The sequence below is a fragment of the Pipistrellus kuhlii genome, unplaced genomic scaffold, assembly GCF_014108245.1.
Source record: "Pipistrellus kuhlii isolate mPipKuh1 unplaced genomic scaffold, mPipKuh1.p scaffold_m20_p_1, whole genome shotgun sequence".
In the NCBI taxonomy this organism is placed as follows: Eukaryota; Metazoa; Chordata; class Mammalia; order Chiroptera; family Vespertilionidae; genus Pipistrellus; species Pipistrellus kuhlii.
In genome coordinates this window covers 114,820,924-114,838,424 of record NW_023425404.1, presented here as the reverse complement: position 1 = coordinate 114,838,424, position 17,501 = coordinate 114,820,924, and the positions used below count along the sequence as shown (strand labels likewise).

General features: G+C 36.3%; 1 protein-coding gene across 1 annotated transcript in view; it reads right to left on the bottom strand.

Annotated features, from left to right (window-relative positions):
- MYO3A (myosin IIIA) overlaps positions 1–17,501 on the bottom strand; it is a 184,033-nt gene that overhangs the window by 97,196 nt on the left and 69,336 nt on the right. Inside the window, exons 10-11 of the mRNA XM_036460222.2 lie at positions 2,371–2,470; positions 1–117 (exon numbers count right to left, since the gene is read on the bottom strand). Of these exons, the coding sequence (XP_036316115.1) occupies positions 1–117; positions 2,371–2,470 (217 nt within the window). The remainder of the gene's footprint in view (positions 118–2,370; positions 2,471–17,501) is intronic.

Genomic DNA, 17,501 nt, shown 5'->3' with positions numbered 1-17,501 from the left:
CTCTTTGGAATAAAGACCCAGACTCTGGAAAGGGTTAAGAGCGAGAAGTATGTCTCCCACATAGATATAAATCTGATCTCTGGAATAACACTTCTCAAGTTGCTCAGAGACTGTATGCTATAATAAAATAAAAACAATTTAGTTTTCTTAAAAAATTATTTATGGTCAATTACAATGTAAAAAACAAACAATCCTATATAATAAAGAAGTAATATGCAAATTGACTGTCACACTCTCACACAAGATGGCCTCCTCCATGTGGCCACAAGATGGCTGGCAGGAGAAGGCAGTTGTGGGTGATCAGACCAGCACGGGAGGGCAGTTAGGGGAGACCAGACTGGCAGGGGAGCAGTTAGGCATCAATCAGGCTGGTAGGGGACTGGTTAGTGGATGATCAGGCTGGCAGGCAGAAGCAGTTAGGGGCAAGCAGGCAGGCAGGTGAGCATTTGGGAGCTAGCAGTCCCGGATTATGAGAGGGATCCCAGATTGGTGAGGGTGTAGGCTGGGCTGAGAGACACCCCAAATTTTGTGCACCGAGCCTCTAGTAATAAATAAAACATTTTGAATCTGGGCCAAGGCTCTAGAAAGAAATTGACAGATTGACAGTGAGATGTGTAATATTTGATCAGCAACTACCCTTTCACTGGACAGGCCTTTTCTTTGGTTCTGAGAGCCATAGAGGGATGTCATTGTTACCTGTGTTTTCCAAAGGGAAAATCTGATATTGCAGAGATATTATTATATATATACTAGTAGCCAGAAGCATGGATTCGTGCACTGATGGGGATGTGGCCTGTAAGAATAGGCCACTGTGGTAGCGCACTGACCACCAGGGGGCAGCTTGCATGTCTGTCCCTTGGTGGTCAGTGCGGGTCGTAGGGCTTTTATATATATAGAAGATGTGTTCAAGGAAATAAGTAAATAAAGATGATGAAATAAAGAGAAAAAAAACACTAGAAAAGAAAAGGGAAGATAGAGTGAACATAATATAATGCCAAATTAAGATTATTCAGTGGCTCCATGGAATATTCAAACCTGTTGCTTAGACATTTGGCTTTATGAGGCAGAATTGGAGGTAAAGAGGGTGGGTAAAGATGGAAGAGCGCATAGAGGAAATAAATGGCGATAGAAAAAATAAAGTAAAATAAAATATATCAGAAAATTAACTATCATAAATTATGAGTATATGGTAACAATTTTAGTAGTGTCATTAAAATAGTACATGACAAAAGAGAAGAACAAAAGTTCTCAGGTTAAAAAAAAAAAGAGAAATAGAAAACACATAAAATAAGAGCAATCCCCCCCCAAAAAAAAATAAAAAATAAAAAAACAACAACCACCACCACAAACCCAGTGTTTAATGTAAGTCAACACTATAGTACTAAGGTCCTTCTTATAATCCACAAACCTAGGAATTTGCATGATTGGAAAATCTGATACGTAAGGATTCGTAAAGGTTTTGGCAATCTCTGACTTGCAAACACTGTCTGATTACATGATGCTTGATATTCACAAGAGATAGTATTTTGAGGAAGTACTTGAGTTGTTTAGGCAACCCTAAATTTACCAAATGACTACTTCTGTTGAGAAAATGTCTCCTGATTTGTTGCATTTCTGAGCAAAATGATCAGGCATGTATCAGAAGTATTTAAAAAACAAAAACCTGTTGATCAAGCTTGATAGTAATACCAACCTTTCACTGAAAAGGAACCATTCACTTCTCTAATGCTCTGATTATCTGCAGTAAAGGAAGATGAAAGGAAAGAAGGCTGAAACTGCAATTTACTGGCTTGGATTTGTACCTACACAGAGATGTTTGATCTATTTCTGACATCACTGAGGTAAGTAAGGAGTTTCTAGCAGAATTCAATGCCCTAAAAGGTTAATTCTGTGAGAACAGGGGAGCTGAGAACCCAAGAGGGGGACCGCTCGTGGTAGTAACAGGCTCTTGAAATAACCTGGAGATCTCTAGGCACTGCCTCTGAGTGGGGAACAGGAGAGGAATAAGTGAAAGAAAGCCACACTAACGTTGTAGGAGACAACTTTGTGACCTCAGTAAATCATCCCTTTGAAACTTACAGAAAGAATTCAGGGGAAGGAGAGTCTGTGTCCTATAAGCAATTCCTAGTGGAAACTCACACCTTTGCAAGTTGAATATAAAAAACGGGGGGAAAGTGGATACCATGCTGGAGCTCTGCAGAAATGTGGCTTAAATTTATTTAAACTGAAGACAGGAGAGAGAATCAGGAAGCTAAGAGTCACAGGAAGTATGAGAGGCACAGATATTATTCAGACAACCTCCTTATCACATCAATTCTATGAATTAAAAGAATCTAGAATGTTTACGTTTGATTAAACTGGGTTCCTTACCTCATCCAAAACTTCTAGGGTTGCTAAATCATCTACATCCTTCAGACTGGAAATTAAAGGTCTGCTGAAGTTACTTTTCTTGGTGTGAATACGTTCATGTCTATGGAGGAATATAAAAAGAAAAACCCTTGCTGATCTGAGAACTTATTATTGATCATAGCGGAAGTAAGTTTTAGATTCAGATGAGACTGAAAAAATTTTATGAAGCTAATTTACTGAATTAAATGATAGCAATTTATCAGAAAATAGCCTATTGTATTTTATCTGTTTGCTTTTCTTTTCCATCGGAAAAAATGTTAACGTGTCAAACCTCATGGATGATCAAGAGTTCACTTTTCCTAACAAGAACTATCCTGCATATAATTTGCTTTAATGTTTCCTCTAAATCACTCTAAATGCTGTGAATGATTTAATCTGCTACAAAGTGGTAAGTAAGAGAGATTTGAATTCATTAAATTTAAAATTTTGTTTGAAGTAGTACTAGGCCAGTGTTGCTCAAGAAATAATAATTTCAGTTTACTTTTTTATTTAATTAAATGTATTGGGGTGACACTGATTAATAGGATCATATACGTTTCAATCATACATTTCTATGATATAAAATCTGTATATTGCACTGAGTGCCCAGCACCCATAGTCAAATCATCTTCCATCCCCATATATTAGACACCCTTCACTCTCACTTAACCCCTTTCCTATGGCAACCACCACACTGCTGTGTCCATGGGTTTCAGTTTTACATCCCAAAAAGAATGAAATCATATGGTTTTTGGCTTTCTGATTGACTTATTTCATTTAGTACAATATTCTCAAGGCCCATCCATGTTGTTGCAAATGTCACCATACTCTCTTCTCTTATGGCTGAGTAGCATTCCATTGTGTATGTATATCACATCTTCTTTTTCCAGTCTTTTATCACAGGACACTTTGGTTGTTTCTATGTCTCTCCACTGTGAATAATGCTGCAATGAACACAGGGGAATACATCTCTTTGGGAATATATGTTTTTAAGGTTTTGGGGTATATACCAAGAAGAGAGATTGCTGGGTCATGTGGTAACTTTATTCTTAAGATTTGAGGAATTGCCAGACTGTTTTCCATAGGGTTGCATCAGTCTACATTCCCACCAGCAGTGAATAAGGGTTCTCTTTTCTCCATAACCTCTCCAACACTTGTTATTATTTGTCTTCTTGATGATGGCCACTCTAACAGGTGTGAGGTGGTATATAATTGTCCTTTTGATTTGCATTTCCCTAATAGATAGTCAAGATGGACATCTTTTTCATATATCTGTTGGCCGTTCGTATGTCTTTTTGGGAGAGGTATCTGTTCAGATCCTCTGCCCATTTTTAAATAGGCTTCTTTGGTGTTGAGTTTTATGAGTTCTTTATAAATTTTGGATATTAAACCTTTGTCAAAGCTATTTTAATCTCCCATTCATTCAGCTGCCCCTTTCTTTTGTTGTTAATTTCTTTTTTGTTTTGTTTTGTGTGTTTTTTTTTGTTTTTGTTTGTTTTTGTTTTGTTTTGTTTTTTGCTGTGCAGAAGCCTGTAAGTTTGACAAACTAAAAAATTGAAATTTTAAAAATTATGACACAGCATAATTTAAGAGGTGTACAAAAAAGAAACCACATGGTGGATTTTCAAAAGGTTAAATGTATGTAGAAAATTATTTTAAAGATTAGGAAGTTTATTTTCAAAGGAAAACATTTCAATAATTTTCACCCAAGGCATAAGAATCTTGATTTGACATGAAGGTTGGAGAAAAGGTTGCTGAAATAAACACAAGGGTTTGTTTAAACTCTTTTGAACATGTCATTCACTTTATTTTGAGCAAAAACTATATTTTCAATGTTTATTTTTGGACATACTTTTAAGCATCTGAATTTGTCTATAGTAAAGGGAAAAAGAATAAATGGATTTTGAGAATTAACAAGAATCATACCCCTCACTTATGAACTTTAATGCTTTCTCATTGCTTAGAGAATTAAGTGTCTACTGATAAACTGTCCCCTCTCCATCTGTGCCCAGCCTGGCTTCCGTGAACTATAATAGATTCTGTCCCTTTCACTCAAGGACATCACTTCTGTGGGTTCCCCTCCCACTCCTACTTATTTCCCCTCTCAGTTGTTATAGCAAACAAAAAAAACACCTTCCCCTGGTGCAGTTTCTTCCATCTACTGTTCCATCTTCTTGTTTTATTGCAAAAAAAAAAAATACTCAAAATAATTTTCTGAATTTAGTAAATTTATTTTCTCTCCACTCATTAAGAAAACTCATTTTAATCAGCTGTCCTCAATACCCTCCATGGAAACAATTTCTGTTCATGTTCAGGACATTAATGCCATTCACATTGCTAATCCAAGGGGTCCATTCCAATCCTTTTACTTAACCTACCAGCAGCATATAACACTCCTTCCTGAATACATCCAGCTGGGCTTCCTGCACCCTGGCTTGACACTCTTCCTTGATTCACTGACATCTTCATCTGAGTGTCTTTTTCTGGTTTCTCCTCATATTTCTGTCATATTTTGGAGTTTCCCACACTTCAATCTTTGCAGCTATTTTCTTTTCTATCAACATTCATATCTGATTTCACAGATTTAAATACCACCCATGTACTAACAAGCTTGCTAACCTCAAAACTTAAGCGTCCAAATGCTTACTGGACACTTAAATTGAAAGTCTAACAGGCACAATCAACATTCTAAACCATGTGCCTAAATACCCCAGCCCCATGCCTGCTCTTGCCCCCATGATCCTCATCTCAGTAAATGGTGATCCCATTCTTCTTATTGTTTGAGAAAAAAACCCAAGAGTCATCCCTGGCTCTTCTATGTCTCTCAGACCTCTCATGCAATCTATATGCAAATCCATCATTTATATCTATATATCTATATATATCTATATATCTATATATCTATATATCTATATATCTATATATCTATATATCTATATATCTATATATCTATATATCTATATATATCTATATAACTATATAACTATATAGATATATATCCATACATCCATATATCCATATATCCATATATCCATATATCCATATATCTAATCTATATCTATATCTATATCTAATCTGTATCTATCTATATCCTTTGTTTTTATTATTTCCTCTTTGACCCCATCTGCATGGTGAAACTTTATTCACTTTCCACAGTGCTCTCAAATGCCACCTTTTTTGAACCCCTAAGCATAATTCTTACAACCTTCAGGCAAATAGTTAAGTCATTTCAATCATTTGTGTACACATCTAATTCCTTTTGTTAATCTGTAAACTGCCTTATGATAGAGATATCTCTTCAAAATATGGTGCTTAAACATCTAAATATACATGCAAAAAAGAGAACCTGGACATTAACCTTACACCTTTCATAAAAATTAATTCAAAATGGATTATAAACCTAAATGTAGAATACAAATCTATATAACTCCTAGAAAATAATATAAGAGAAAAACAGATAACCTTGGGTTTGGAGATGTTACAACACCAAAAACACCACCCATAGAATACAAAATAAGTTGTATTTTACTGAATTAAAAACTCTGCTCTATAAAAGACACAGTTAAGAGAATAAAAGGTAAAGCCATAGACTGAAAGCAAATATTTTCAAATCATGTAGCTGACATAATTTTTATCTAATAATAGGAACAGTTTCACTCCTATTTGCAATTCTTAGATTCTTTTGTAACTTTTATAGAATTTACAAAACTTTATAGTTATGCACTTATTTGTTTGGATAATTTAGTTAATATTTGAATCATTTACTACAATATCAGCTCCAATATGTACAAAACTATGTGTCTTTATTTCCCATTTAGAACATAGTAAGTCCTCAAAAAACCTTTGCTGAATGAATGAATGAATGAATGAAAGCATATCATCCATAATTTTAGGCACAGGATTGGCACATAGTTAGTTTCCACATTTGCTGAACTCAACAGGTATCATTTTATTTATCCTCCTATTTCCAAAGAGCTTCACATTATACATTTTTCAAAAACTAGAAAAAGAAATTCAATTATCCAATTGATTGAAATGAAGAGCCCTGAATTTTTCATTATTTTATGGGACCATTTGGCAGCTAAAGACTGTTCCTGGAGAATGAAGAGGAGCGGATGGTGAAGAAACAGGAGATCAATACTTGGCTGGCTGATACCCTCGTCTTTTGCTTCTGTGAATTTGTCTTCCATGATGTTTTTGGTATTAGCTTCCAAAACCATAGCAAAGATTTTGATACTGTGATGAATAAAAACCTCAGATAGCTCCCCAGATCCTAAAGCATAACTCAAAATTCCTTGGCATGAAATCAATGAACCTTGATAAGCTTGCCTCAAACAACCTTCCTAGCACCATGACCTATCATCTCTGTATAGAACATTCCCCAATATGTCAAGTATTTTCAAAATTCTGTATTTTGTTCATTCTTTAAAAAAAATTAAAAAAAATATATATATTATTGACTTTTTACAGAGAGGAAGGGAGATAGAGAGCTAGAAATGTCGATGAGAGAGAAACATTGACCAGCTGCCTCTTGTTCACCCCCTTTTGGGGATGTGCCCGCAACCAAGGTACATGCCCCTGACCGGAATCGAACCTGGGACCTTTCAGTCCGCAGACCAACGCTCTACCACTGAGCCAAACCAGCTTCGGCTGTACTTTGCTCATTCTGCCTGGACTTACTTTCCTCCCAGATCTGGCAAATTTCTACTTATCAGGCAAAATCAGATTCAAATATCACCTTCTTTGTGAAGCCGTCACAGAGAGAATATACAACTAGTAGAGATACTTTCACAACTCAACTAAGTATACCAGATATTCATGTTCACCATTCCTGCCAAATGGGGAGGAATTGTGAGAGATACCAAGTGTTATTCATCTTTCTATGCCTGGAATCAAGGATAAGAAGATGTAAAATACAACTGGGTGGCTTGAATAGCAATACTTAGTCCTACCCAGCCAGCTGATGTACAAAGAATAGTATTGCTTAGAGTGAGCAATCTTATCTTCTTCCCCTTTGGCAACAGTGTAAAAGCCTAGTTAGGTACTGAAGAAATGCAATGAAAAGGCCCATCGTTGTCCAGCACATCTTGGCTCCAGCAAATTTCCCTCCCAATCTCTCACCCCATCAGGGTTGAAGTCAGTTTAACTACAAAAACACCCTGGACACTGGAATTGCCCATTTATATGAGGGTACCAGCCAGCCAAGTATTGATTGCCTGGTTCTTCACCATCACTCCTTTTCATTCCCCAGGAACAGTCTTTAGCTGCCATTGGCAAAGGGCTGCTCTGGGAAACATGGCCAGCACTGCTATCACTTGCTTGGACCATAAACATTATGGAGAAAATGAGGCAAAAAGAGAGAGAGAGAGAGTAATAGCTGCCATGATAAAGTAGCACTAGTGATGACTCACATTTACACTCTTTCAAGTGGCATGACTCAGTGAAGCACTTGATTAATATGACATTTCCATTCTTATTCTCATTTGTTAGGCTTCTTCCCCTACACACACACACACACACACACACACACACACACATACACACACACACACACATACACGCCTGAATTATATGTTTCAACATCCACTACTGCATTCATTTATTTATTCATTCAATAATTATTTAAATTTATGGAGCACACAATAATGTGAGATAAAGCTTGAAGACAAATGGTACAAGTCCCTGCTCACCAAGAGCACACAATCTACTACAAGAGTTAACAAAAATGTTTGGATAATTTCAGCTATAATATATACATATATTTCAACACATCATTTTTTTTATGAAGAATAATATGTTAAAATCAAGGAGGTACAACTAGTTACTGCTTCAAATACTACTCTATTAATTGGCATGGCTATATCTGTTCACATGGCTTTTTAAAATTACATGAATAATGCATAGTTAAGTTAGGTGCATGTATTTGGTTTATAAAAGCTTTCTCTATGAGTTATTAAAATTGTAATCATAATGAAGAAACAAAAGTAGAGTATATAAATGAAAATTAAAAAAAGAACTAGCAGTTGTGAAAATACATTACACTCTCTTATATATCTCTTTTGGTCACTAATGTATCCTAAGAAGTTAAAAGAATAGCTGAGGCATAATAGATACTCAATAAACATGTTTAGAATGACTAAATGATTATTCATCAAAGGAATACGTCTAGTCCAACCTTCATCATAACATTAATCTAATATCCGTATTTGTCTGGAAAAAAACACACAAACAAACCTGAATTCTTTGGAGTCCCTTTGGGTAAATAAAAGCTTTGAATGATTTTTCTTACTTATACTATTATGTATTTATTAAAATGAATTAGTACGTTTTTACAAGGACATCTAAATGTTTCTATAATTTTATACATTAGTGAATATCTTATCAGTCATGGCTGACTTTGTTTTGGTTGACTTTCATTTTTCCAATAGCAAGTGATTTTGATTTATTAGATGTACCTATATACCAAGTACCAGACACAATTATAATGCAAATAATTTTTGAGACTTTAATACACCTTTATAGGAAGTAACTGCTACAGAATTTGGAAGGGCTTTTCTTTAGGATATTCTCATATGACTGTCATTTTGATAAAAATCTTATTTATTTATGCTGGGGCCGGTTTGGCTCAGTGGATAGAGCTTCAGCCTGCAGACTGAATGGTCCCAGGTTCCATTCCAGTCAAGGGCATATACCTTGGTTGCAGACACATCCCCAGTGGGGGGTGTGCAAGAGGCAGCTGGTTGATGACTCTCTCTCATTGATGTTTCTTACTCTCTATCCCTCTCCCTTCTTTTCTGTAAAAAAATCAATAAAATATTTTTTTTAAAAAAAAACTTCATATCTTGTGAAAGCTATAAAATATTTGTAAGATCACTTAGAAAGATTTACCTGGATTTCTGGGTAAAGTGGGGGACTTCTTACAATTGAAAAACATTCTTATTTCCTTCTTAATCTTAGAAAGAGTATTTAATAAAACATTAAATGCTTCAGAGGCTCAGCTCCACTTTTCCTTCTGCCTGGAGAGACTAATGTACCTCCCTCCATCGTGAAGTCTGAGCTGATCACTCATTTTTAACATTGCAATTCCACCCCACTCCCCAACCCAGGATTCCCAATCGAGTTTGCTCTGTTTTTATTTTTTTTTCTTTAGGATGCATCATCATCTAATATACTATAATATTTATTAATTTATTATATTTATTGTTTGGGTTTTCCCATTGGCATGTAAACACCACGAGAACAGGATTATTTTTTAAATTAAATCTGTTGACTGACATATCCCAAACTCCTAGACCAGATTCTCACAATGGTAGGTGCTTAAAATATATTTTTTGGGTAATGGAGTGAATATTTTCCTTTACTAAATGTTCATCTACTATAGAACCAAAGAAAAGTTTTATTAATTTTAAATTCTGGTTTTAAATAATTGAAATGCTAAAGTAAAAAGTATATATGTATACTATATATATATATATATATATATATATATATATATATTAATACTTTATATACATTTTTAAATATTTTTAAGATCATTTTCTACTTCTACCATTTTCCCTTTGCCTTCATTTTACACAACCAACTTTCATTTTTATTACTTTATTAAATGTTTAGTTTCTGTAAGACCTGGAGAAAGTAGAGCTAGAATCCTTCCATAATATTTTTGTCGTCTTGTGAAAGTACAGCTTGTTAGCCAGATTATATATTTCATTTACTCTGTAATACTAGAGAGAAATAGTTTCAGACTATAATTGTTTTTCTTTCTGTGTTGTCAAAGGTCACAGTTACCCTCAGGGATGGTTATTATAGTTTCACTTGTATTTCAGTTCTACACGCTGGAAATAAACACACACACAATTGCTGCTCAATGTTAAATTTTTATCTTTACTATTCTGTTGTTCTATTGCAATGCAATAGCTTTATTTGCTTTTATTTTGATTAAATATACTCTTGTAAATATCAAGCTCTATCTTCTAAGACCATCCAAGAACCACTGGGGTAGTCTAGCAATCCATTGTTAAACATAATTCTAATCAATGGTTTTATTTTCATTTCCTTATCCATCATTAAATTCTAGTAGCAAAGTCACAAATGGTAGTATCAAAGGGAGTACAGGCTCTCACTGATGTGCCTTGGAAAAATTGTTTTTATTTTTCTGCAGTTTTACCCTTTTGGCCAACTATATAGTTCTGAAATCATGGTGGGAAAAGAATACCAGATCAGCAGAACAACTCTGGCAATGGCTGGTGTGACAGATGTCATAGTCACCCATCCCCCATTAAATTTTAAATATCCTTTTTATTCACTAATCCTTCCTCTTTCCCTTATAATTCCTCAGAGATGTGCTTTAATCTGGACTGTACACAGATATACATGTTCAAAAAACTTGTTGCAATTCTGGAAAATGTGGGAAAAGCAATACAGTTAACTCTTCAACAACACAATGGGGACATCACTGCCCCCTCCCCTGCAGTCAGAAATCCATGCAAAACTTTTGACTCTTCCAAAACTTTACTGTTGAGCAGAAGTCTCATCAATAATTAATAAATATTTGATTTGTATTATAATTATATACAATGAAAGTAAGCTAGAGAAAAATGTTAATAAAATAATAAGAAAAATACCTTTACAGTAAGTACTACACGTATTTATTGAAAAAAAATCCATGTATTAGTGGACGTTTGTAGTTCCAACTCATGCTGTTCAAAGGTCAACTATACATGGAAGCTGATAAAAATCTTACCTATGTCAGCATCTTCTTTAATTTATATTATCTAAATCTCTGTATTAATAGTCTCCTAATCTTTTCTCCATGGGGGTACTAAAGCATCTGAAATATATGAACATCAAGGTATGCAGAAGGAAGGTGATCAATGATTCTCTCTCATCAGTTGTGTTTCTATTTCTCTCTTCCTCTCTGAAATCAATAAAAATATTTTATATAGAATAACTCTAGAAATATGAACAAGGAACTGGATTGGTTGCCCTTGGGAAGGGACATCATGAGCAGACTATTTTTCACTGACTATGCTGGCACTATTTCAGTATGTATGGATCATCCATTCAAGAAACAGAATAAAAGAAATTTCTCTAGCAGAGATTTTGATGTACAATTAAGAAGTAGTCTGCTTCAAGAAAAAAAGGATATGATCCTTTGTTTATGATTTGAACAATAGGCACAATCTCACTAATTAAAAAGAGTGATTTCATTAAGGCTATTAGCAAATTTTAAGCAACATATACCATCTGGTAATCATTTTTATGTGGTTCTGGGCAGGGTGAAAGTGTGCCTGCGGGCTCTTTAAAAAGAATCAGTTATCTGGAGACTGCAGACAAATGTTCCCACTGGGAAAGCCTGTCTGCTTCTGCTGTGAATGGGACGTTTCTGTTCTATTGTTTTAGATAGAGTGACCTGGTTTTCGATGTTGAAATAAAATGGACATCTGTGTTTGCAAGAATATTTGATGGCTTTAACCTGCCAAGAGTTCCTAACATCTTTCTTCTCCACTTTTAGCTTAGAGACAAGGAAGAGAGCAGAGAAGACACAGCTTCTGTGGGCAGAATTTTGTTGCAAAGAGGGAGTGGCACTGCTCCTTCAATAGGCAGAGCTGTGTTACCACGGCCCCTGTAAGTGCCTGTAGGATAAACATCACTACAGAACATTTACCTGGTTAAGAATATGGCTGGGGGTGGGGGGCAGAGGGAAGGTTGGTAGAGTTTGTATTTTCAAGGAATGATGGCATTAAGGATCACTTAAGATTGTGTGATTATCTTTATTACATTAACTTTATTCCAGGTCTAAAAAAATATCTTCTTTGTTGAAAAATTGAAAAATGCCAAAAAATGTAAGACATAAATTACCTATAACCCCATTACCAACAGATAACCACTATTGACATTTTTTTTACTGTTTACATTTATATTTCAGTGCCCATGAGTTGGCGATTTTTTATATTTCTTTTTTAATTACTTTAGGGTGTCGAACTCAATCAGAGAAGGGGCCAAAATCTAAAATCCAGCCTAAATCGCGGGCCGAATGGTTTACTGAACAGTCATAAACTGTCATTGTGATGGAAACGCAGTGGAGTGCAGTGATGACAGCGCGGTGCGGGCCACATTGCAAGGCCTGGCGGGACGGATTTGGCCCGCGGGCCTTGTGTTTGACACATGTGGATTAAGGTATCACATATTTGTCCCCGTCCCCCCATTCCCATCCCAAACCCCTCCCCATGCATATCCACTATTGACATTTTGATGTTTCCTTGTTGTTAGACAGACATGAGCAGAGCTAGAAATTCACCAGGTACAAAACATCACCAGGGCAGAAAGCCCTGGATGTCCAGCAAGGGGAAAAACTGGGAAACAAGAACCTTGCTGCCAGGACAACCTGTCCTGCTTTGGCATATCAATGGTCATGCCGTTTACACCCCCTGACTTTTTCCTCCCTGAAAGTAACATCTAGTCCTCAGTTGTATTTCAGCTCCAGGCCCAGAAAAGCAGGAAAACCAGACAGGAAATACACACATCAGCCAAAACCAGTTTGGCATCAGCCTGCAGACTGAAAGGTCCCAGGTTTGATTCCTGTCAAGGGCATGTACCTTGGTTGTGAGCACATCCTCAGTAGGGGGTGTGCAAGAGGCAATTGATCCATGTTTCTCTCTCATCGATGCTTCTAACTCTGTATCCCTCTCTCTTCCACTCTGTTAAAAAAAATCAATAAAATATATTAAATGAATGAATGAATGAATAAATAAATAAATAAATACACACATCAGTGATCTCATCCAGTGCCATAGCATTAAGAACCTCTATAAGCAAATATAAAGACGACCTGATCTCTAACATAGACTTCTCTCTCCTGAAATCTAGATTTCTGTATCCAACTGCCTACTTAAAAACTTTACTTTCATGTTTAATTACATCAAATTTAACATCTTCCTCAAAGAATTCAAGACCTCCTTCCACTTTATTTGAATAAATATAGGAGAATTACACTATTGTCCATGGACAAGGAAAACACCCACATTTTAGTTTGGGCAGCCAAGGTAATGTTATTATACAAACACACACACACATACACACACATTATTTTTTCAGAGGAACTTGTGGTACAGTAAAATATATATGTGTCAATCATAAAACAATAGAATTCTGTTTTAATTTAAATTATCCAAAGTAGAATAGCCATAGTTAGTTACTTATTTCCCTTTCTTTTCTTTTTTTTAAAAATAAAACCTGGCATTTTGACTTCAGATTTTTTTTCACTTAAAAAAAAAGAAAAACTCCAGCAACTCCAGCTGTATTTATATAGAAATCTAACTTCAAAGTGAATCATAATCTTCCGAAACTAAAAATTCTCTTAAATACGCACTTTTTTTTTTGCAGAGATTACAAAACTAAATGGGGAAGCAAACAAGATTAGGACAGCTGAACAGTCAGAGATAAAGCTTTACGTGCCTTGCAGTAAGGAATGAGGAGCACATCATTTTGAATTCTACTCAAAGACTGAAATATTCTGCTCTAATTCTTTACTACTATCCTTAAAAATATTTTTCACTCTTTCCCTGCAAAAAAAGATGGTTAAAAGTTTTAGCTAATTTCAATCACAAACATCTTCTGTGTTTCTCTCAACAGACTATTAGTCTCCTTAAACATGAAGACAAAATGCAGAGAACAAAACAGGGGAAGGTGCTCAGGGAAAATGGTTCCTCTGTCCTCCATTCAACCTATACATATTTTTTTGCTTTGCTGCAAAAAATATTAGTATCAACCACATTCAGTGTCCTGCCTCCTGTGAGGCCCTGCAGAATTCAACAGTAAATGTAATTTTATGTAAATGTGTCTTTTCTTATGGCAACAATACCAAAAATGGATGTGGTCAAATCCTAGGCCATTTAATTTGAAAAAAAAAAAAAAAAGTAAATAGGCAATATTGCAGTATTTTTTTGCAACCTTTATAACGTAGGTTAATACTCTTGATAATCCCTTAAGCTATTTTTACTCTAGAAAATAAAATTTGTGCCCGGCCAGTGTGGCTCAGTGCTTGAGCATCAACCTATGAAGCAAGAAGTCACAGTTCAATTCCTGGTCAGGGCACATGCTTGGTTGCAGGCTTGTAGGAGGCAGCCAATCAATGACTCTCTCATCATTGAGGTTTCTCTCACTCTCTCTTTTTCCTTTCTGAAATCAATAAAAATATTTTTAATGTGTTAAAGATGAATGTCTTTAATAAGAAGGCCAAATAATGTACACAGATTTTTTTTTTCCAGAAAATTTTGGGTTTTTTTAGAAAATGGGTTATAATTTGTTCTATATAACTACATATATTTGTCAGATTCAAAGCATTTTATTTCATTAATTCAAATGTGATTATTTTCAGAAACCACTGTAAGTAAAATAATTATAAAATTAGAAGAAAAAGTGAAATATTTTTAAAATAAGAAGTTGAGTCAAATTAATATAATTAAAATTGGATAATGCCATCTTTAAAATAATGACTTCTAGAACATTATTAGAAACAAATATTATAGATATTTGGAAATCTAATGTAATTCCTGAACTTATAAAGTAATCCTAACATATAAAATTTAAATTTCCCTACAAATAATTAGCATATTTTAATACTAAATTCTAATGAAAAACAATCTTCCATTGAATGATGCTGAAAATACCAAGGAAGTGATAAATAAATTAGTCCACATGAACTTTAGAAAAACAGACTTCAACTTTGTATAGATTAGCTGAAAGCATTTTTACCTGAAGTCAATTTTATGTGAAAGTACTTTAGAATGCATAAATTTTCAAGCTAGTTTGGACCCAAGTAAGAAAGTAAGAATCAAGGACAGCTCTTTATCCAATTCTCTAGTTATGTTAAACTCAGGTGTATGTAGATAATATCACAAATGATGATCAAGTTGGGTTGTAAAACAAACTTATTCAGAATTTTCCCAGGCTCCTGATCCATAGTCCACACTGTACAACACCAAAGGGCACCACTGATGTTGTATCTCTGTGCAATATTCATGTGGAATATGACATGAATGGCGCCTCCTGGAAGTTTACAACATGGGCCATCCCATACAACTTATGGGTATAAGAGGGGTCTTCAAAAATCATGCTTTGCTGGCTCATTGTCCCCATAAGTTTGTATCAAACCCTCCTCAGCTAGACACTGTGTTACTCAGATCTTGCTTATTGGGTATTGGTATCCTTCCCACTTATTTGGGAAAATGGTGACTGACACACAGTTAGTCACTCTGGGTGCTCTGATTGCTCCTCAGTACAGACTCCTTCCTGACTAGGCTGAGTATTACTCAGCATTGCTCAACCTGCAAGCAGTGCCTCCAGTTACTCTGCCAGGTAGCTTATTCCTCTGCTGAGGAGCCTCTCGGTTGATACACTATTGCTGTGTGGATATTTGGCCCTTCCTGCTGCTGCATTCATCCAAGAATCCTTTGGGAAATGGAACTGATGGCCATTTGGGAAATGGAACTGATGGCCATTTCCCCTTTGTGTTATATGCTGATTGAGATGGGGCAAGTATTGTTGCTTGTACTGAATTTACAGATTGAGTAAAGTGGTTCTTTCAGTTTTCACTTATAACCTCACCTTTCTTAGGACACAAACATGTATCCAGGTCATTGGACTGGGTTCAGGTTGGCTTTGATTAATAGCCAATACTTGTATCCAGATTTCCAACTCCACCCACTACTTTTTTTTACAGGTCAAACCTGTGCTCCTTCCCTTAGTAGCAGTCATCACCCAAAAGATTACATGACCCTAGGCAAAAAGACTCCTATTAGACCAACCCACTGCCCAGCTGAAATTCCTGGCTCCCTGTTGTGGCCACAACTCCAGTTCCTTTCCTAGGAGGCTCCTTGGTACCATCCATATATGTGAACACACTCATCTCACTGGTAGCCCAGACATAGCTATTCTTTCTTAGACTCAAGGTGGGACTCTTGTTATATAAACCTTCTAAGGTTTTAAGTCACAATGACACAATGAATATTGGTGACTTCATTCTTATTAATAGTTTCTTGTTTTGGTTATTCATTGCTATGTAACAAGTTATCCTAAAAATTTTGCAGCTTATAGAAAACATCTATGTATTGATATATATAAAAGGCTAATATGCTAAGTGTCCCTCCACTCATTCAACCAGTCACTAGGACACACACTGATCACCAGGGGGCAGATGCTCAACACAGGAGCTGCCAAGCTGCAGTGACTTGGCAGCAGCAGTTCTTGGGTGATGCACCCCAAAACCAGAGAGGAGGGAGCCCAATTCCTTGCAGGTTTGTGAGATTCCACTTTTGGCCATGGGTTATGTTATTGCTGAGACACTGTTGGCCCCGATTCTGATTTACTGAACACCTGCATTTGCGTTCCACACCACAGCAACTTTGCAGAGTGCCCGTTTGCATCCTGGGACCCCTGGGGAGATGTCAGAGAGCCAGTTTCAGACCAATCCTCAAAGGCCAGGTCGAGGGACCCCACCTGCCAGAGGGACTCCACTCACTCCATAGACACCATTCAAGCCGTGGCACCACCCCAGGTATGGCTGGGTGGGAAGGGGCCATGGGAGGTTGGCTCTAGGACATGTCCTACCCATCTCACCCAGTCCCGTCCCACCAGCCACCTTCTAATTAATTTCCTTTCAATGTGCATGAATCCATGCACTGAGTCACTAGTTTTATTATATTTCATGACTGTGGGCCATGTATTCAGGCAAGACTCACAAGTAGGCAATTCCTTTGCTCTGTGTTGTGTTAACTTAGGTCACTTAGTGACATTCAGCTGGTGAGTAGGCTGGTCTAAGGGGGCCAAGATAGCTTCAGGCATATAGCCAGCACTTTTTAGGGACGGCTGTGAGGCTAGGCCCATGCAGGTCTGTTAACCACAGTGCCCACCTATGGTCTCCCCAGCATAGTGGTCTCATAGTTCATCTCACTTCTTCCTGCCAGTTCAGAGTTCTCAGAGACAGTGCCCCAAGAGACCTGAAGTGGACACTGACAGCTTCTTAAGGTCTGGGCTCAGAAACATAATACATTACTTTTGCTATCTTCTATCAACTAAAGAGGTCACAGAAAATGCCAGCGCTCAAGGGCAGG